General features: G+C 41.1%; 1 protein-coding gene across 4 annotated transcripts in view; it reads left to right on the forward strand.

The window, feature by feature from the left end:
- Nucleotides 1-21,382, forward strand: part of RNF217 (ring finger protein 217) — a 119,857-nt gene that overhangs the window by 76,980 nt on the left and 21,495 nt on the right. For 3 of the 4 annotated variants that reach the window (XM_059700240.1, XM_059700241.1, XM_059700243.1), the window contains one exon: nt 9,057-9,221. The exons of the other annotated variant lie outside the window; for it this stretch is intronic. In XM_059700240.1, coding sequence (XP_059556223.1) covers nt 9,057-9,221 — 165 coding nt within the window. The remainder of the gene's footprint in view (nt 1-9,056; nt 9,222-21,382) is intronic. 4 annotated transcript variants of the gene reach the window in all.

Below are 21,382 nucleotides of genomic sequence, written 5' to 3' on the forward strand. Positions count from 1 at the left end.
AATTTATTACCTCAACTCCAACTGGGTATCAATACAGGGAACAAGTTAGTGATGGGGAAATAAAAAGGTTGAGGTCGTGGCTTTCCTGGCACTCACGTGATGCCTGGAGACAGACACCTCACCAGCACCAGAAGTCATTCCCCATAGCAATTATCATCTGGGGTTTTGTGGTGTATTTGTGTGGTTATTTACTTAAAGTCTCTTTCCCACTGGTCTCCAGGAGGCCAGATCGAGGCTTGCTTACTGCTGATAACCTGTATCACGCACTGTGTCAGATAGAGTATGCTCTCAAAATATATTTGTCAAAGGAACTAATAAATGGGCCAATGTATAAATAATAATGTGTGTTATAATGAATGTGGATGGGAAATACTGAGGGCGTAGGAAAAGAAAGGATAGGAGAGATTGGAAAGGCTTCATTAAAGAATAGACACATTAAACTAAGCCTTGAAATTTTGAATGTGTCAAGCGGGAAAAGGTAGGAAGAGCACTAACTTCAAACTAGATTTAAACTCTCGCTCTGGCCCTTGCTGGTTTGGCCCAGTGGATAGTCAGCCTGTGGATTGAAGGGTCCCAGGTTCGATTCTGGTCAAGGGCACATACCTGGGTTATGGGCACCATCCCCATTAGGGGATGTGCAGGAGGCAGCTCATCAGTGATTCTCTCTCATTATTGATGTTTCTCTCTCTTTCCCTCTCCCTTCCTCTCTGAAATCAATAAAAATAAAAAATAAACTCACCCTGCCTCATACCATCTCTATAACCTTGAGTACAGCCTGTACATCTTTTAGTGGTAGTTGGGGTGGTAATAGTACCTGTTATAAGGGTAAGGATTTAGTAAGGATTAAATGACGTCACACATAGAAAGTGCTTAGCACCATCTCTGACATATCCTAAGTGCTCTCAGCACTCGCTAGAGATTATTATGCTTGTTCTCATTTTTTGGCAAGGACAGCAGAATGAGCAACCCTGGGTTATTGGGAAGGGGATAGAAGAGTCAAAAAGAATGGAGGTGGAATAAAAGATTGGGTAACTGATGGATGGTGGAAGTAAAGGAGGGATGAAACTGACTCATCTTGAGGAAAACGAGTGGTTTTAGTGGGTGGAAAACGAATTCAGTTTAAAATGTGTTGATAATGTTAAGTTTGAAGACCCTTTGGGGCATTAAAGAGATTTCCAGGAAACATGGATCTTATGCTCAGTAGTGATCTAATGGAAAGCATTCATATTTGGGAGGAGGGATGGTCACTGAATTCACAGAAATGGAAAAAGTATGTTTGGGGACTTAGTGTAAGTTGTAGTTTTTCATGGAAGAGAGAAGATGAAAATCATTGAAAATGATTCAGTGTTATTTTACTGAGGTAGGAGCAGTTCTAGGTTTCCTTCTTATTTCCAAGTGTAGATGAAGAAACAGTCCCCGTTTTCACATTGATTTGGAGTGCATTGAAGGGCAGACATCCCATAAATCAGCACAGGGAACGTGTTAGAGGTAATTCTCCTAATGGTTTCCTTGAAGCGAAACTAATAGTAATCCCGACTCTTCTTCCCACAAAGATAAAGCAAAACCTCGATAACTCACAAAATGGTATTTGAACTCACCATAAGGGAAAAGAAAAAAAACCAGTAAAACTTGGGAAAACTTGCCCTGTGTTCCTACATTGGGTTTAGCATTTCTTTTTCTCGTAATTATAAACCTTCCGGGTAGAAATCACATTTTATAAAACCTCACAAATACATTATTTCCCCAAGTGGTATAAGAGCTTTTCTAAGTCTTTAAAACTATAATCAAATGAATGGGCTTGTTATTCCTAATTGGTGAAATTTAAATAATGCTTAAGTGAACGGCTGGAATTTGGGTAATCGTCTTCCTATGTGTTTTGTTGAGCCACCTCTGACCTGTCCTGTACTCTAGAAAGTGCCTCTCTGGACTGCTTCTCCAGGCTCCTTACCATCTTGATTTCTATTTGCATTCGGCCAAGGGTTGTCATTGGCAAAAGATAGGATGGAAAGAGAGAATAGTGGATGCATTACTTCCTCACTCCCTTCCGGAGTCAGGGCACAGCTCTCGCAGTAGCTGTATCCCTACATGACGGTAGCTTCCCCTAGGTGTTCTCTCACCCGTGTTTCTTATTCTCACTGGGCTCCAGAAACTTCTTTACTCCCTTGGTTCTTTATCCCTAGGAGTGGCAATTGCTGCCCACGATTTCTGCTTCTGGGGGACCTCTCAATCCTTTGTTGTTTTTTTTTCAAATCCCAGCTGCACCTCTTTAGTTGAATTTCTAATAAATAACTTACATCTATAATTAAGTAGATGAAAGAATGAATAGTGCTTAAGCTTCTTCCTTGTGGAGATGACGAGATTATTTTTCTACATGTAAATGTTTAAAGCTTTCCCATGACAGTGTAGTACAGTGTATTTAGCATGCTGATTTGCTCTTTGGCTTTTCTCCGACACCAGCACTTTAGTAAGTTGACAGTGTTTACGAATTGAGCGTTAGATTGTGCATCAGCCCTGCAAGATCAGTTTAGTTTGTGACACGCACTGTTTTCTCCTGGAATTAATGCATCATTGATGTCAGGGTCCAATAGAGAACAAGTGTTTTTTAAGTGATTGTTGCTAGCATAGATTTGTAAGGAGAGAAGGATGACGTTGTCTGGCCCAGTTTAAAGAAGGAAGCTTAAATGAATGGGTGTGTTATATATTTACCCTTGAAAAAATGTATATCACACAGCTATGATGCAGTACTACTAAATTTTATTAGGATACACTTCACCCTCTAGTTACTAATGACATGCTTCGTTAAAGTTGTTCTCTGTTGCTTTCTTGATGCATAAATTAGCCGTCATATTTTATAGAGTCTTTACTTGTGCTTGAACTTCTAACAACAAAAACAAAATGTTGGTGGGGGGGGGGGTGAAGCCAAGTGTTGGGATTCATTTGCTATTTTTGCTCACCTCTGACAAAAACTACAATAAGTGTAAGAACCAAAGCTTACAACTACCATGCACTGACCTGCAGTGGGACTGAGAACTGTTTGTTTGTTTCTTTTTTCACTTTATCGCATCATCCCTTGGATCTTCAGCACAAGAGACAAGTGAAGAACCCTTTCTTTCTGGGAAGCCAAGCCTGGCCTAGAAGGTGTCAGGACTTCTTAAGTTGTTACTGAGCTTTTTAGAATTCGAGACTTGCCTATGATTTACACATTGATCAATATTTTTAGGCAGACCCTAGTCTGACAGCCCTAAGTTTTACGTTTCATATCAGGAGTTTTTTGGACCACAGTGTATCTTGAGAGAGACATCAAGAGCATAGGTGCATTAACGTGAGACTCATTGGACCCGGTTTTTGGACACTTCAGCAAGGCTCAGGGTCCAGCCAGCTGAGGTGACATCTCTGTTTGGGCTACACTAGAGCACTTGCTCTTTCCCCAATGCACCGTGTGCTCTCAGGCCTCAGTGGGGGCTCAGGCTGGGCCCTCTTCCTGAAGTGTTACCCCATTGTCACTTGTCCCAGTGACATTCCACTCATATTTCAAGGCCTTACTAACCCTCCGTTCTTCCCTGGAGCATCTATCCCATGGCACCCACTTGTCTAAGCGTCTCCTCTAGCAGTTCTTACATGGCTACATACCTCTCTGGGCTTATATCTGTCTGCTTTCAGTACATTCCTTGAGGACAAGTATTTTTGTTCTTTTTTATGTGCCTGAAATCAGTACATTCAGTACCTGCTGCTTGAAGGTACTCAATAAATATTTGCTGAATGAGCAAATGAATTGATGAATATGTTTCCTTATTGAGTACTTGTCTTCACCTGAAGTTCTAACGAAGCAAATTCTTCTTGGGAAACTGAGTTAGTGTGTATTTGTAATGCTACATTTACACGTGGGTATTGTCTAATATTCTGATTTTGATAAGCAGTGATTTTGTGATTTATTTAAAACTAGTGGCCCGGTGCACAAAACTCATGCACATTAAAAGGGAATTAATTAGAGGAACTATTTTAATATTGCTATTTGCCCTTTCTCTATAATAGAAGTGTCAGAGATGAAAGAAAATTAGTAAAATGTATATGAAAATCTCTCCCCTGTCAGAGTCTGGGGCATGCCGTAGGACCTGGAGTCAAGTTCCCGCCCACCACTCGCACGTGCTTCAAAAATGCAGGAGACCCAGACCCGGCCCGCCCCACCCACATCGAGCCCCTCTGGGTTGGGGGGTGCAGCCTCAGGTCCCCGTCAAGCCCCGCCAGGCGGGGGGCACGGCCTGAGGTCCCCCGTCAAGCCCCGCCAGGCGGGGGGCACGTCCTGAGGTCCCCTGTCAAGTCCCGCGGGGTGGGGGGCTTGGCCTGAGGTCCCTTGCACCGGCTAGGTGCCATGTAGCTTCAGGTCCCTGCTGTCCGGTTGTGATGTTATGGTGTCCGGGCTATTTTGCATATTCCTCTACTATATAGACAGATAATTATGTATGTAGGAATAAATAGAATTTAGGCAAAGAAAAACGTAATCTGGGGAGCTCTTCGGTTTTGAACTCTGTTTTAACTTTGTGGGTTATTTATTTATTTGGCATGATGAACTGTCAAGAGAAAATACCATTTGCTTAGGAAAAGTGGATTGGTTTAACTTGTCTTCTGAGTGTTATTGTGACCTCAGATTTCTGGAAAAACTAAGGGAATTCAAGAGTTAAAAATGTAATATGAAGTTATTTCACCTTTCATGGATTCTGGGACATGTTAATTAAGATTCCTAACTCTGATAATTTTCTTCTTGAAACACTTGCTGCCCTGCCTCTGGTAGAAGGGTTTGCACATTAATCATGATGCTCAGCAAAATGTCATGTGGGTAAAATATTTAGTAAACCTCATCTGCTGACCTAAGAGGTAGTGATAACATCTCAGTCACTGGTCATAAATCAGATGTGTTGGTTTTTCTTTGGATTCATTGAATGTTAGCCAATATATAGTACTTGCTATGGGCAAAGTCATTCACTTTTTACATGATTTGCTGAATACCTTCCATGTGCCAGGAGCTCTGTGCTGTTTAACTTGGGACAGACAGGATGAATGAGATGCAGCCTTCGCCCTCGTGAGCTTGCAGGCCGCTAGGGAGATGAGACGTATACTAGTACATGTGCTGTAAGACAGACACTGAATCTGTTGGGCGGTGGGGGGGGGGGGGGGGGCAGCAGAGCAAGCGTCTTGAAACAAGTAGCATCTGATCTGGATAAGATTTCAGTAGACAGATTGTGTTAATGGGACTTTCTCCGCTTACACAGCACGGAGATGTGCTCTCTCACTTACTGAGGGTCACTGCAAGGCTCCCCAGGAAGTAGGAAGGGCAGGAGAGCAGTCTCCGCCGCCACGCAGACAGGCCCCGCGGAGAATCAGACACTGCCCTTTCTTGTCCCCTCGTCCCATGATCTGCACTATGGCCACTAAGCTCGCTTCCATCTTTGCCTCCACAGCAAAGGCAAAGGGTATGTGTATCGCCATTTCACTCCTCAAACTGAGGAACAAAATAGATCTAGAGACATAGAAGCATGGAACAGACTGAAAAATCTCAGAGGGAAAGGGCTGGAGGAAGAGATTAACCAAAGAATTTACATGCATAACATACGGACACAGACAATAGTGTGGTGAAGGCGGCAGGGGGGAAGGGGATGGGACATCTGTAATACTTGCAATGATAAAAATAAATTTTAAAAAATAGAGTCTGGCTTGGCTAGTCTCTATTCATCAGTAAGCTGCCTGCTGCACAAAGTGCATACCAACCACCTCAAAGGCTGTTTGCCAGCCCCTGGATACATGTTTTGGCCTTAGGGTCGCATTCCTTCTGTAAATCCATTGTGTCCGGGGAGATGGGGTCACCATGGTACGGCAGTGCTTCTGAAATACCACCGTGTCTTTGAATCATCTGGGGACCTTGTGAAATTGCAGCTCTGATTCAGTAGGTCTCGGTGTGACATGAATTCTTTGTTTCCAACCAGCTCCCGCGTGCTGCTCCTCTGACCACACTGAGAGTAGCGAGGTGACCCCCGTGTGAGTGTAGTTACTCGGAGGACAGGCTCTGTGGGAGGTCTGTGCTTGTGAGATGGCACTGCATGTGGAGGAATAGGCATCGATAAATGAAAGGAGGAAGATGCAGCATTGATGTCTCTGTGTGGGTTAGGTAAGGCTGGTTTTGAATAGGGGAAAGGTCAGAATGAATAAGGCATCTTCAGACCAAAAAGTCAGTCATCAGAGCATTCGGGTGCAGTCTGAAGAACAAGGCTGTTGGGGTTGGCTGTTCGTCCTTTTATCGTTTAATCCAAAGCAAAGCAATAGTTATTTTAATGTTTTCAGTGAGAGACGGGATTCATCTTTACTTGAGAGCTTGATGCAAAACTCCTTTCACCCAGATGCAAAACTCCTTTGCCGCCCAGTCTGTGTTGATAGTGAGCTTGGCCGTGGGATCTGCAGGAGGACTTGGTTGTTCAGGATGAGAAACGGATAGGAGTCCCTCGTAGGGACACCAACTGGCAGATGCCTTATTATTCTGGTGCCTCAGGAGAATCACACATTTCTCATGGTCTTCATTAGAGAGCCATAGAAGTGATTGCTCCGCACTTGGCCCCCAAAATCCTTGAACCTACCATTCACAGAATTAATCCCAGTTTCAAAGCTTCATTACATTCATCCTTCTGTTCATTCTATAAATATAATCTAAGACTGACTGATTAAAACCCAGAGAGTTATATTATGTGACGGTGCTAGAGCCCAGTTATTGAGAATTATGAATAATGTCTATGAGAAAGGAACTGAATTAATCCTTCTGACAGAATGGCAGCTACGTGAGGAAAAGCAGCATCTTCTGACAGCTTCCTCATTTCATTCATTACATTTGAAAATTACATTCATTTAGGCCCCATGTAATATTTAGGTCTTTTCTTCACAGTTCAGTGACATAGGGGAATGATCACTTTATATTCTTTTATTATCTGGCACTCACATGCTTTAACTTTGTCTTCTTACTTTAAATATGACATTTTCACTTTAATGATCAATAAAAGGCAAAAATGGTTATTTTAAGTGACTGACTAATGAAGTCCTTTTTTAAAAAAAAGAAAAGCCAAGGATTATCTTAATTTATGTGAGTAAAATCTTGAAAAAGATTTTTAAAGTTCACCTTATGTTGGTAATCATGTAAAATTCTGACTTACTGAATAGTTCAGTTACATGACCTTCTTTGCCTTCTATAATTTGGTTTTCAATCGTCAAACAAAGGATGCTGTTTAGTATGAGAAAGACTTTTGGCGCAGTGAGAAGAATGCTGGCCTTGGAGCCAGGCAGACTTCTTGTTTCAATTTCTTTTTGACACATACTTGTGATGTTACTCTGGGCAAGTTATTTAATCTCTGTGAGCCTTAGTTTCCTCTGTAAACTTGTGGTGTTCATACCTCCTTTGCAGAATTATTTTGTTGATGAAACTAAGTAATGCATGTGATGCAGCAGTATAAACATTACCATGTGACACAATTTCAATAAATAAACACAAAGATTTAAAAATGTAGACAAAATATTCTTTTGTTTTTACATAAATTAAAAGCAAAAGTACTTTTGTTACTTCATATTTGCATGGGAATAGCATTGTCTATTCTTGACATAAGTGAAAACAGCAGTGCTTTGAGTTATGATTATAATTGCCACTCAATTAATGTATATATTGGAATCACTGTTGTAAAAAAAAAAAGTAGTTTTCCAACAAGTAAGTAGTGACTTTGTATTGTTTACCAAAAGAAATTCTGATTTTCAAAATGTAGTTAGTAAATTCACTCATGTGAAGTAATTAGTATGCAGAAATTCAGAGAAATCGTCAGTAATCAGTATTGTTCAGAGTCAGGAATTTTGTTAATTCACTGTAATCTAACACGTCGGAAAGTCAGCAACTGCCCATGTTGTTATTTTTCTGGTTTTGTTTTTTAAATTAAGTTTTTTTATTGAACAGATACTTCTTTCTTTCTTGTGTGTTAATCCTCACCCAAGTATATTTTTCTATTGATTTTTAGAGAGTGGAAGGAAGGGGGAGAGACAGAGAGAGAGAAACATCGATATGAGAGAGACACATCTATTGGTTGCCTCCCACATGCTCCTTGACCAGGACCAGGGATTGAGACTGCAACCTAGTTATGTGCCCTTGCTTAGAATCAAACCAGGGACCCTTCAGTCTGAAGGCCGACACTATCCACTGAGCAACACCGGCTAGGGCATGCCCATGTCTTCGGAGAATGAGGACCAGAAATATTGTGTAAGAATTAGGTACTCCACTGTCATTCAAAATAAAGGAAGTCAGGTAAAGTCTTCCATGCCACATGGAGGACAAATGTTTTCAATGAACACACACACACACTCTCACATACACTGCCACACAGTGAAAAATACAATGACATCTTTCTGATGATTTTCTAGCTAACAGGCCACAGAACCACCAAGACTCATATATTTCTAATAGGATCCTTTGTATTACTTTTATAATTAGCCTCCCTTAGATTGATAGCAAAAAAAGGAGCTATCCATTATTTCAGGTGGTGCTTCATTGCAAGTGCTGGTATAGCAAGTGCAGTATGTTTGCCAGTGTTTTTTCATTTGATGAAACATCTGGGGCATTTTGATTTTTATAAAAGTGAATGAAGCCATTGATAAAAAGAGCAATGGAAATGCTTGGAAACGTGGTTCAAGAGAAAGTGAATTTAAAGGCCGCCTCCTGAGTGTGTGGATGTGGATCAGGTTGTATTCTGTTTCAATCTGGGAGATTTTCTTAAGACCAAATTGATTTCCAGAATGTCCCAAGTGTTTAATTCTAGTGTAGCCTACAAACAGCCGAATCATCCATGCCAAAGCACTGCTTTCCTCCTTTAATAACAGAACAGTCATATTGTGTTGCAGTTTACTTCTTGGAGAGGGTGGGATACTTTAAATCTGGATAAATGATAACCGTTTAGCTTATTTCTCCAAGCATTACCATTCTTATCCTTTGGACTCGTTCAGCATTTCTCTACTCGTGCTTAACCCTACGTTTCTTTACACAGATCCAGTGCCCCACTTGCCAATTCGTCTGGTGTTTTAAGTGCCACTCTCCTTGGCATGAAGGTGTTAATTGCAAGGAGTACAAAAAAGGAGACAAACTATTGCGTCACTGGGCCAGCGAGATTGAGCACGGCCAGCGGAACGCCCAGAAGTGTCCAAAGTGCAAGGTGAGCTCACCTTTAGGTGGAAAGAACCGACACGTGCACCTGCATGTCATTGAGTAATATTATTACAACATTGGAGTGAATTGTAGGTATGACTTTATTTTTGCAGGTGAGGAGAAGTATATGTGTTATTTCATTTTAGAAGAGTAATTATATCACATAACTAAATTGCAAATTTTGTATATGAACAATGTAAATGCTTTTTGCATTACATTTCAAAATTTAGAGTGGTTATCTATACTAATAAAAGGGTAATATGCTAATTAGACCAGACATCTTCCAGACAACCTTCCGGACAAAACCACGGTGGCGGGGGCCAAAGCAGAGGTGGTTAGGGGTGATCAGGCTGGCAGGGGAGAGCAGTTAAGAGCAATCAGGCTGGCAGGGGAGGACAGTTAGGTGCGGTCAGGCCCGCAGGCAGAGAGGGTTAGGGGTGATCAGGCAGGCAGGCAAGCGGTTAGGAGCCTGCGGTCCCAGATTGCAAGAGGGATGTCCACCGAGGGGGTCCCAGATTGGAGAGATTGCAGGCTGGGCTGAGGAACCACGTCCCACCCCTGTGCATGAATTTTGTGCACCAGGCCTCTAGTATATAAATAATTGTCTTTAAACTTCCAAATTCTTCTTTTCCACTTACAAATGGAGATGTATGTACAGGGTAAAGCTAGTATGAAAATGGTACCCACGTATTGTTTCCAGTTTGCTACATGTATTATAATAACTTCTCCACTATGCAGGCTCTGAATCCTGCGACCCTTTGCTTGTCTTTCCCTCTGCCACTGCTCGTCATTTGAGGGTTATAGTAAACTGATCATCTGCCTCTTGTAAATCTAAGCACTAAAATCAGGACTTAGGAATTGTGTGAATTCCATTTTTCCTCTTTCTCTTGATAATCATGCAAGTAAGCAGGCGTGAGCAGGTATCTGAGCTTTGACCTTGATGTTGAAAGAGTGTCCAAAGAGAAAGCAGCAAGTCAGTTCAGCCAGGGAACTTTGGATTTGATGCTGGCAGAATAGGAATTGTTGAAATTTGAAGTTGTTTTTTAAAGTTCACATTAGAAAATTATATGTGTGTATATGTATATGTGTAGTCTACCATATGGGGTTTCCACTTTTTGCCAAATTTATTTTTTAAAATCATGTCTAAATTGGGCTTTATTTCCTTTTAAGAACAATTCTGCCATTTCTCTCCTGGAAACTTAGCAACAGATAAATAAAATTTGAAGTTTCAGACAAATTTTTAAATTAATCATTGTGAATTCAACTTGAAGCAATAAAAGTATCTGAGGCTGGTTAAGGAGCATGAATCACCATGCCAAATGCACCTACTAGTTTATACATACAGTAAATAAAAATATTGCCTGGAATACCATGTCACGTTCTTAGTTAATTGGAGGAAATTTTAGAAATAGTTTAGATGACCTGGCTCTCTTAAAAGTGAGGTGTGAAGATGTTCGTGCTAAAACTTTCTTTGCTTTCCCTCGAGATGGCCATTTCATCTGCAGTTATCCTTTCGGTGTTAGGGCTGCTTCCGATCCAGCTGCTCGGTACATTTTATTCTTCATCCATTGATGGATGTTTATTGAAAGCTACTGCTCAGTTTCAGATTAAATGAAGGCCAGTAGGAATTTAGGTGTACTGTTAAGTCATTCTACTTAACTTTTTGTACATAAGTATACCTTATATCTCTCTGGAAAGCTATGAAAACAATTACCTGTTAGCCTGGCTGTAAGACTGTATGCGGAATGAGCAGCCCTGCAGCATTATGCATTGGGAAATCCTGAATGAGTTGAGGTAATACATAGAAACATACCTTTGTTACTGTAATCCCTCATCGAACACTAAAAGGACTCTGATGTAGAGAAAGAAAAGGCAGCCGACTGTAATGACTTTACTGAATGCACTGAAAACTTCCCGCAGTTTTAACAGATATGCACAGTTAAGGGAAAGCATGCGTGCTGGTTCCCTGGTGAGGCAGTGGCTAAAAGGCAGGGGCTTTACCTTTGAAATAGCTGAAAGGAGAGGAGCCAAGGAAGGTGGAATCAGTTGAAGTGACCACCTTGTAGCAGAGAATCTACTGTCTGGTGAGATTCAAGTTCCACAACATTTATGTCAGTTTAAGTCATCTCTTATTGCCTGTTTTGAATACAAATGGTTTCAGTTTTCTTTTAAACATGTGACTTTGGAAACAGTATCAGGACTCACATGTTTTTTGTATTGTGGTAAAAAAACAAACATAAAATTTAGCATCTTAACCATTTTTATGTGCAAATGGTGGTTTTTTTTTAAAATTTATGTTTTGTTTGAAAGCTTGAAATACTTAAACTATTCTGAAGTATACACTCATTATGATTCTTTAAACTGAAGTAATCTATTTTATTGGTTTTGTTTTCAGAAAGTGGGAACCACATATAATTTTATTGTTCAACACGTGTTTTAAAGTCTGTTTCTTTAAAGCAAATTTTTAAATAAATATTTATTTTAATTAATTATAAATGTGTAGAAAAACCCCAGCTAGATATTCCTAAAGGCCTGAAATTTTTAGATTTTAGAACAGTGGTTCTCAACCTTGGCTGCACATTAGAATCACTTGGGAATCTTTTTAAAATCCTGATTTCTGGGCCTCATCCTCTGGAAATTCTGTTTCTTTGTTACTAATGTTGTGGCCTCACCCCATAACAAAGAAACAGAATTTCCGGAGGATGAGGCCCAGAAATCAGGATTTTAAAAAGATTCCCAAGTGATTCTAATGTGCAGCCAAGGTTGAGAACCACTTTTTTAGAAGAAGAATTAAAAATCTCAGTATTACTGTATAATATAATACTAAACTTTATTAAAGATTACAGTTTTGAAGCCTTTGAGAATGTAGGGGAGAACTTTGTAAGAATGGTTAATAATCCAGTCTTCTGGTTGTTCCTCAAATGGTTTAATATTAGTTAATTTGTGTTACTTGTCTTAACCAGATTTGGACTCTTATCCATTTCATGTTTTTCCTTTATGAAGTTTTAAATTGTTAAAACCCCATTTTTCCCAATGCCAGATTTCTGCCCTCTTGAGTATATTTTTCTTAACAAATGTACTTCCAAAAGAGTAGCCATATCTTCTGGCCCTTTAACTGATAATTTGACGTAAGCCAGTGGAAAGTAAACAGGAAGTTAAGAAACAATTATATAAAGAAGGGAGTATATAAAGGAAGCATTGTCTCTTCAAAAATGTATTTCTCAAGTAAATATTGCAACATATTACCATTATTAAATGTAGGTGGTGAATCCCTGTATGTCTATGACATTGTTATCTCTAATTTTTAAAATGTTTGAAATAGTTCACAAATAGAATTAAATAAAATGTAACAGTGGAACAGAAAGCAACAACATTCTGGAGCTGTTTAAACATCTCTACTTGTCTACACAACCTCTAAGGATTTGGCTGTCACATTTTTTTTCCTTCCTCAGGTAAAAATTAAATGTTGCTCAGAATATGGGCTTACTAAAGCAAAGTTGGTTTAATATTTTTCAAAATGGTTAGCTTTCTTTTTATTTAGAAAATTAAAGGGCAATCTCTCAAACATTCCTTTCCCAACCAGGTATTTTTATACAAAGGTAAGAGGAATATTTATACAAACATTTATGTATTGTGGTACAAATATAGCCACAGAACTAGATTGCATGCAGCTGACCACCTTAATTTTCCTCTTATCTAAATCTCACATCTCAATTTAGGACATTTTGTAAAACAGTGAATAGAGATAATTAATTAGAAAATTATACATTTTGATAGGTTAATATATAAATAATGTGATTTATGAATTAATGAGTAATTAAGTCATTTATTTTATTCCAGTGTCAACATACATATTCCCTATTTCTAGGTGACAAAATAGTCACTTTTCTAAATTATTTTTTTTAATTCTTTATTGTTAAAAGTTTTACATATGTCTCCTTTTTCTCCTATTGACCTCACCCTGCATGCTTCTGCCCCCCCAGCACATGCCCCCACCCCCTACTGTCTGTGTCCATTGGTCAATTGGTCATACTCATGTGACTTTTTTTTTAAATAAATGCCAAGATATGAATAGGGAGTGCTGAATTCTGATATGCCATCTTTATTTTATTCATGAAAATGCCTTTGTACAGTGCTCTGTGTTTCTTTTTGTTCTTGCCACAGTAACAATAATTATCTATAATAATAAAAGGGTAATATTCAATCAGACCGGCGTCCTTCTGGACGTCCTTCCTTCTGGACAAAGCCGCAGTGGGCGGGGGCTGAGGCAGAGGCCCCTAGCCACAGTGGGTGGGGGGCCGGAGCCAAGGCTCTTGAACAAATTTGGTGCATCGGGCCTCTAGTCCTATATAATAAAAGAGAAACATGCAAATTAGCCATCACTCTGCTACGCTCAAGCTACGCCCACAGGCCACACCTACAAGCCATGCCCACCAGCCAATCAGAGTGACTATGCAAATTAACCCAGCAAAGATGGCGGTTAATTTGCATACGCAGGTGTCAGGCGCCCCAGAAGGCAACAGCAGCCGTGGCCGTGGGCTCCTGGGACCTTCACAGGCCCGGGAGGCGAGGCTGTAGACACACCTGCAGGCTCCCAGGACCTTCGCCAGTCCAGGAGGCGAGGCCGCCCGCGCCTAACCACGCCCGTGGGCTCCTGGGACCTTGCCGGCGAAGAGCGGGAGGTTTGGAGGACTTGGCAGAGCAGGAGACCACTGGACTGCGATAGAGAGGGCAGCATGGAGTGCGCAGCTCCCTCTGTCACCCCAGCTTCCTCATCACAGCTGTGGAAACTGACAGCAAGGAGGAGGAAGTCCACCCCTGCAGAATCAGCCAGAATCAGCCTTTGGTCAGACAGCTCTCAGTCGCCCGATAGCCAGGACTCTCATTCACCTGCATCTCAGACCGTGACAGTAGAGAGGTGGGCCTATGTCTAAAGAACAACTGTTGATACAACATAGCTCTGCAGTAGAAAGATGCTGGTGTTATCGACAGAAAATGTCTGCAGAGCAGTGTGCGTCTGATCTGGAAAGAAGGCGGCGCCTGCGACAGGATATATCTGAACACCAGCTACTGGAAAAACATCGCTCTGATGCCGAAAAACACCAGCATTATTGACAGAAAATGTCTAAAGACCGATGTGCCTTTGAAGTTGAAAGAAGGCGGTGGCGACGACAGACTATGTCTAGAGAACAGTCATCAACAAGTACTACCAATACTGGTAGGAACTGCCTTCTCAGCGAAAATGGAGTACATGAGGATGCAATTCTCGAACATAGTTGTGGTGGAATGACTGTTCGATGTGAATTTTGCCTATCACTAAATTTCTCTAATGAAAAACCATCCGATGGGAAATTTACTCGATGTCGTAGCAAAGGGAAAGTCTGCCCAAATGATATACATATTCCAGATTACCCAGCATATTTAAAAAGATTAATGACAAGTGAAGATTCTGACAGTAAAAATTGCATGGAAAATATTCGTTTCATAAATAGTCCTTTTGCTTCCATGGGTGCAAATATTGCATCGCCATCAGGATATGGGCCATACTGTTTTAGAATACACGGACAAATTTATCACCGTACTGGAACTTTACATCCTTTGGATGGTGTTTCTCGGAAGTTTGCTCAACTCTGTATTTTGGATACAGCTGAAGCTACAAGTAAAAGATTAGCAATGCCAGAAAACCAAGGCTGCTCAGAAAGACTCATGATCAACATCAACAACCTCATGCATGAAATAAATGAGTTAACAAAATCGTACAAGATGCTACATGAGGTAGAAAAGGAAGCCCAATCTGAAGCAGCAGCAAAAGGTATTGCTCCCACAGAGGTAACAATGGCACTTAAATACGATCGTTAACAGTGACCCAGGTAGATATAATTCTCCCCGTGTAACCGAAGTTACTGTCATATTCAGAAACGAAGGTGGAGAACCTCCTTTTGAAAGGGACTTGCTCATTCATTGTAAACCAGATCCCAATAATACAAATGCCACTAAAATGAAACAAATCAATATCCTGTTTCCTACATTAGATGCAATGATATATCCTATTCTTTTCCCACATGGTGAAAAAGGCTGGGGAACAGAAACTGCATTAAGACTCAGAGACAACAGTTTAATTGACAATAATACTAGACAAAATGTAAGGACACGAGTCACACAAATGCAGTATTACGGATTTCATCTATCTATGCGGGACACATTCAGTCTTATTTTAAATGCAGGAAAATTAACTCAACAGTTTATCGTGGATTCATATTCAAAAATGGAGGCCAATCGGATAAATTTCATCAAAGCAAACCAATCTAAGTTGAGAGTTAAAAAATATAGTGGTTTGATGGATTATCTCAAATCTAGATCTGAAAATGACAATGTGCCGATTAGTAAAATGATAATACTTCCATCATCTTCTGAGGGTAGTCCCAGAAATAGGCAGTAGTGATATCAGAATGCTATGGCAATTGTAACAAAATATGACAAGCCCGATTTATTCATAACCATGACATGCAACCCCAAATGGGCAGATATTGCAAACAATTTACAATGCTGGCAAAAAGTTGAAAATAGACCTGACTTGGTAGCCAGAGTTTTTAATATTAAGCTGAATGCTCTTTTAAATGCTATCTGTAAATTCCATTTATTTGGCAAAGTAATTGCGAAAATTTATGTCATTGAATTTCAGAAACGCGGACTGCCTCATGCTCACATATTATTGATATTAGATAGTGAGTCCAAATTACGTTTCTCTAATTAATTCCCTTTCATTGTGCACGAATTTTGTGCACTGGGCTACTAGTATTTATAATAATACTGTCTGACATATATTGATAATTGCTACATGTCAGTCTCCATTGTAGTTTTATACTTATGTATCCCTTCAAATCCTTAATCCTGAGTTCCAGTGTGCCATCTAGATTTTAATTATTCAGTATCTTTTGGTAAAACTCTTAAGATTTTTCACAGTAATGTAGTATGTAAGTTATATTTGTTGTCTCATTTAATTCCCAAAAGAAAGTTGTGAGGAAAGGGTAATTGCCCATTTCAAGATATAGAAACAGTTTCAGAGAGGTTATGTAACTGGAAAAAGCAGTCAGGGGAAAGTGAATTATATTCATTCATAATTTATGGTGATTTTGGAATTAAGGAAATTTACTTTTCATGCTATTTCCCTTTAGATATTTTATTCTCTTGAATACTATAATAGGTTGCTTTGGGCAAGAAAGTATTTTCAGAGACAATGATTAATTTGCCCTTGTTCACATAAAATTAGCACAAAAGCCATATCTATGTGTTCTTATATCTGAGCTATGATTGCTGAAGGACTTGGACTATTAATGTTGGATCTTATAGTCCTGCAGTTCTCTGGTATCACACACGCCACTACAAAATCACCTTCAGGGAGGGGCCCGTGACTCCTTTCAAATAGCACCCATTCAGAAAATAAAATAGCTTCTCCTTCAGTACTGATTATCCGTTTTAACTCTCCAGATTGCTTGATATAATTATTTTTGGAGTAGTGTTATCACTGCTATTATTTTCTTGTACAAAATCTAGACCAGTGATGGCGAACCTATGACACGCGTGTCAGAGGTGACACGCGAACTCATTTTTTTGGTTGATTTTTCTTTGTTAAATGGCATTTAAATATATAAAATAAATATCAAAAATATAAGTCTTTGTTTTACTATGGTTGCAAATATCAAAAAATTTCTGTATGTGACACGGCACCAGAGTTAAGTTAGGGTTTTTCAAAATACTGACACGCTGAGCTCAAAAGGTTCGCCATCACTGGTCTAGACCTTAGTTATGAGAAAAGTCTGATTATTTGATGGCAAATACTTTCTAGGATCTAAACTGTATTGCATCCAATGCCCCATCTTTATCACAAATAATTTTAATATTTGTTCACTCTCCTGAGATTGAATTTATAATGGGATATCTCATTCATCTTGGGGAATCCAGGGAGAGGGGGGTTGTTAAGGATTATTGGACGGATTTTGGCCTGATGGATGGTATCCAGGAGTGGGGCTGTTACAATCGGAGGTATAAGGGCACAGAGCCAGGAAACGTGTGCTGTGAACAAAGAGCCACAAGTATTTTGTGGTTCCCTTAGCGTAAGGTTCACAGAAGGAAGTGGTGAAAGGTGGGGCTATAGAAACAAACAGAAGCCTGGGCTTTGCATGCAATATTAAGAAACTTGTATTTCATCCTCCAGATGAAAAGTTGTAAGGAGGGGAATGGTTATATCAGATAGATATTTTCATGTTGGTTGTTGTTGATTATATGAAGGTAGTTGTGGACATGTAGGAGGAAATGATGACAGTATGAGCTAAGCTAGTGGTCAAACAGCTGGAGAAGAGGAGAAGGAGTAGATAAGTATCTTAGGCCTACCTTGATGATTAGTTGGATGTGGGAAGTAAAAAGAGTGTACCTACCAGATATCTAGCTTGGGTGTCTAAGTGGATGGTGATACCATAACTGCCGGGGTCCAGCCCCAGCGGGTCCAGGGGTCCCCAAAGGTGTGGACGGAGTCGGCGAAGAAGGAATGACACGGGGACAGTGTTCAGTTGATCAGCAACCTAGCCAGGATCTCTAGCCCGGATCTCCAGCCAAGTTCTGGTCTGGATCTCCAGAGAGGTTCTGCTTCAGATCTCCAGCCAGGTTCTGTAGCCATGTTCCCTCGCTAGGTTCTCCAGCCAGGTTCTGTCCAGGCTCTCCAGTCAGGTTCAGTGTCCAGGTTCCAGTCAGGTTCTCCTGCCAATCTCTGTAGTCAGGTTCAGTCCAGGATCCCTTGCCATGTTCTCCCGCTAGGCTCTGTCTCTAGGCTCCGAGGCCAGTCCCGGTCCAGGATCCTCTGGCATGCTCTCGCCAGCGAAGTTCTTCTGTCTCTAGGCTCCGTGTAGGTTCTGTCTTCTGAATTCTGTCTCCTGAGTTCTGAGTTCTGTCTTCCAAGCCCTGTGTCCTTAGTTCTGTGTTCTGAGTTCTGAGTGTTTCTGTCTTGTTACAACTGTATTTATACCAGTTGACTCAATCCCATCAATCTCTATTACAAAGGTTAGGGCGTTTCTTATCTCCATTCCAGGAAGAAAAGATTATGTAGTTTAAGCATGATTGTTCGTAGTTAAAGGGATTAATTACCCGCCTGGCACTTAGTTGAGGGGTTTTATTCCCTCCCTAACTTCAGGGGAAAATCCCTACCTGGGGATTCAACCTTTCTCGGAGAGGTGACTTTGGTTAAAACACAGCGCCAAGAAGGTGAGCAAACATATTAAGAACCGTATGCCATATATGCCAGGTCCCTTGAAACAGCAAGGATGGACCGGCTCCCGGCAAATTCCCCCTTTTTTATTTTTTAAAAGCAAGCATTAAAAAGAAAAACCTGAAACGCTCTCTTGTATCCATTTTAAGAGTAGGATTGGCGCTTTCCGCTATTACCTGAGTCCTGATCTATCATCCCAGGGAGAGCTTGCCAATCCTGCACTTTCCCGGGGTGGAAAGGCTGCAGTGGGGTTAAGGATAAGGCTCCTTGGGCCTACCTTCTCCCATGCCTCTACATTTACCTTTCTGGCACCTTTCCTTCCTCAGAAAAGCATGGACGTATTTCTTGTATAAAATGTTCTGTCTGACTGGGAGTAACCTTAATTCCTCTGCTAACAAGCATATATGTTAAAAGACCAATACGGAGTCTTTTTTCTTTAGACTCAGTATGGCACATCTTCTTAATCTAAAGATCAATACAGAGTCTTCTTTCTTTGGACTCAGTATGGCACATCTTCTCAATCTAAGAATCAATACAGAGTCTTCTTTCTTTGGACTCAGTATGGCACATCTTCTCAATCTAAGTTCTGTACTATCCACCTTCTTACCCTACTTATCCTCTATAGGGGGGTCTGTAGCACCCTGGTGGAGTCCTATCCGTCCCGAGTGTGGGGTTCTCAATGGGGGGGGGGCTTACCTAAGGGAATCCTGTTCCAGGGGTTCCCAAAGGTATGGACAGAGTCGGCGAAGACTATCCACCCTCTTCCTACGGTGGAGTCTGATCCGTCCCGAGTACAGGGGGACTTACCTAAGGGAACCCTGTTCGGGCGCCAGATGCCGGGGTCCAGCCCCAGCGGGTCCAGGGGTCCCCAAAGGTGTGGACGGAGTCGGCGAAGAAGGAATGACACGGGGACAGTGTTCAGTTGATCAGCAACCTAGCCAGGATCTCTAGCCCGGATCTCCAGCCAAGTTCTGGTCTGGATCTCCAGAGAGGTTCTGCTTCAGATCTCCAGCCAGGTTCTGTAGCCATGTTCCCTCGCTAGGTTCTCCAGCCAGGTTCTGTCCAGGCTCTCCAGTCAGGTTCAGTGTCCAGGTTCCAGTCAGGTTCTCCTGCCAATCTCTGTAGTCAGGTTCAGTCCAGGATCCCTTGCCATGTTCTCCCGCTAGGCTCTGTCTCTAGGCTCCGAGGCCAGTCCCGGTCCAGGATCCTCTGGCATGCTCTCGCCAGCGAAGTTCTTCTGTCTCTAGGCTCCGTGTAGGTTCTGTCTTCTGAATTCTGTCTCCTGAGTTCTGAGTTCTGTCTTCCAAGCCCTGTGTCCTTAGTTCTGTGTTCTGAGTTCTGAGTGTTTCTGTCTTGTTACAACTGTATTTATACCAGTTGATTCAATCCCATCAATCTCTATTACAAAGGTTAGGGCGTTTCTTATCTCCATTCCAGGGAGAAAAGATTATGTAGTTTAAGCATGATTGTTCGTAGTTAAAGGGATTAATTACCCGCCTGGCACTTAGTTGAGGGGTTTTATTCCCTCCCTAACTTCAGGGGAAAATCCCTACCTGGGGATTCAACCTTTCTCGGAGAGGTGACTTTGGTTAAAACACAGCGCCAAGAAGGTGAGCAAACATATTAAGAACCGTATGCCATATATGCCAGGTCCCTTGAAACAGCAAGGATGGACCGGCTCCCGGCACATAACCTGAGATAAAATATGGAGATGGACCTAGTTTTATTTTGTTATTGTTGGACCAGGGGGCCACGGGATGATGGTGAATTTTCTTTTTCTTATTTGACTTTGAAATGGCTTTAAGGCATATAGGTATATATTACCAACTAACAGGTGCTTCATGAGTCTGCAGCTCAGGAGTCAAGTCCACAGGGGAAATTAAGAAATGAGATCTGGTTGAAGGAAGTTGAAACCATTTGGGTATTGAAGAGATTGCCTAAAGAGTACGTGCAAAGTGGTGAGCCCTGGGGGGAATTAGGGATAGGTGAAGAAATAGGAACCTCAGGGAGCTATGAGGAGCACCTGGAATAAGGGTGGCATTGAAGCCAGAGTATATAAAAGGCAGAAGGAGATAGTGGTCAAGTGATTAAATGGCACTGAGAGATACAATTACATAAGAATCTAAAAATTAGATTTGGTGATTAGAAGGTCATGGTTAATACTCATTGGTTGTGTTTTTTTTTAAGATGTTATTGAGAACATGCTATGTGACAGGATCTGAGCAAGTCTCTAATAAAACAATAAACAAGATGAACATGATCTGAGTCCTTTTAGATCTCATCAACTGGGGGAGTCGAGGGTTTGGATGGAAGGATACAGATGAAGAGTTCTAAGATGTAGAGTAAGAAATGCAACGACAGGGCTAGTACAGGTTGCTTCTCATTTCATGGATGCAGTTTCATGAATATTCTGTGCTGGGGATGCTCTCCCTACCTCCGAGTCCTCTTAACTGGTGAACTGCTACTTGACCTTTGTTTCTCAGATCAAATGTCCCTTCCCTAGAGACGCCTCTTCTGACCCTTAGGCCACATCACGCGCCTCCTATCAAGTACTCTCTCCACAACTTGTTCTTTTCCTTCATAGCATTTGTCATAGCTTATGAGTATATATTTATTTGTACAATTGAGTGATGTCTTTCTACACTGTAGACTATAAGCTCTTCCAGGGCAGGACCATATCAGATTTTATCAATGGACAAATAGATAATTGTCAAATGCATGAATGAGTGAATGTTTCCTGGAGAAAAGATAGTGGATCTGGATGTATCAGTAACACGGGATTGTAGCCAACTGAGGAGATGAGTAAGAAAAGCAGTGAGCCCTGGCCAGTTTGGCTCAGTGGATAGAGCGCCAGCCTGCGGACTCAAGGATCCTGGGTTTCATTCTGATCAAGGACACGTACCTTGGTT

The sequence above is a fragment of the Myotis daubentonii genome, chromosome 6 (genome assembly GCF_963259705.1).
Source record: "Myotis daubentonii chromosome 6, mMyoDau2.1, whole genome shotgun sequence".
Taxonomy (NCBI): domain Eukaryota; kingdom Metazoa; phylum Chordata; class Mammalia; order Chiroptera; family Vespertilionidae; genus Myotis; species Myotis daubentonii.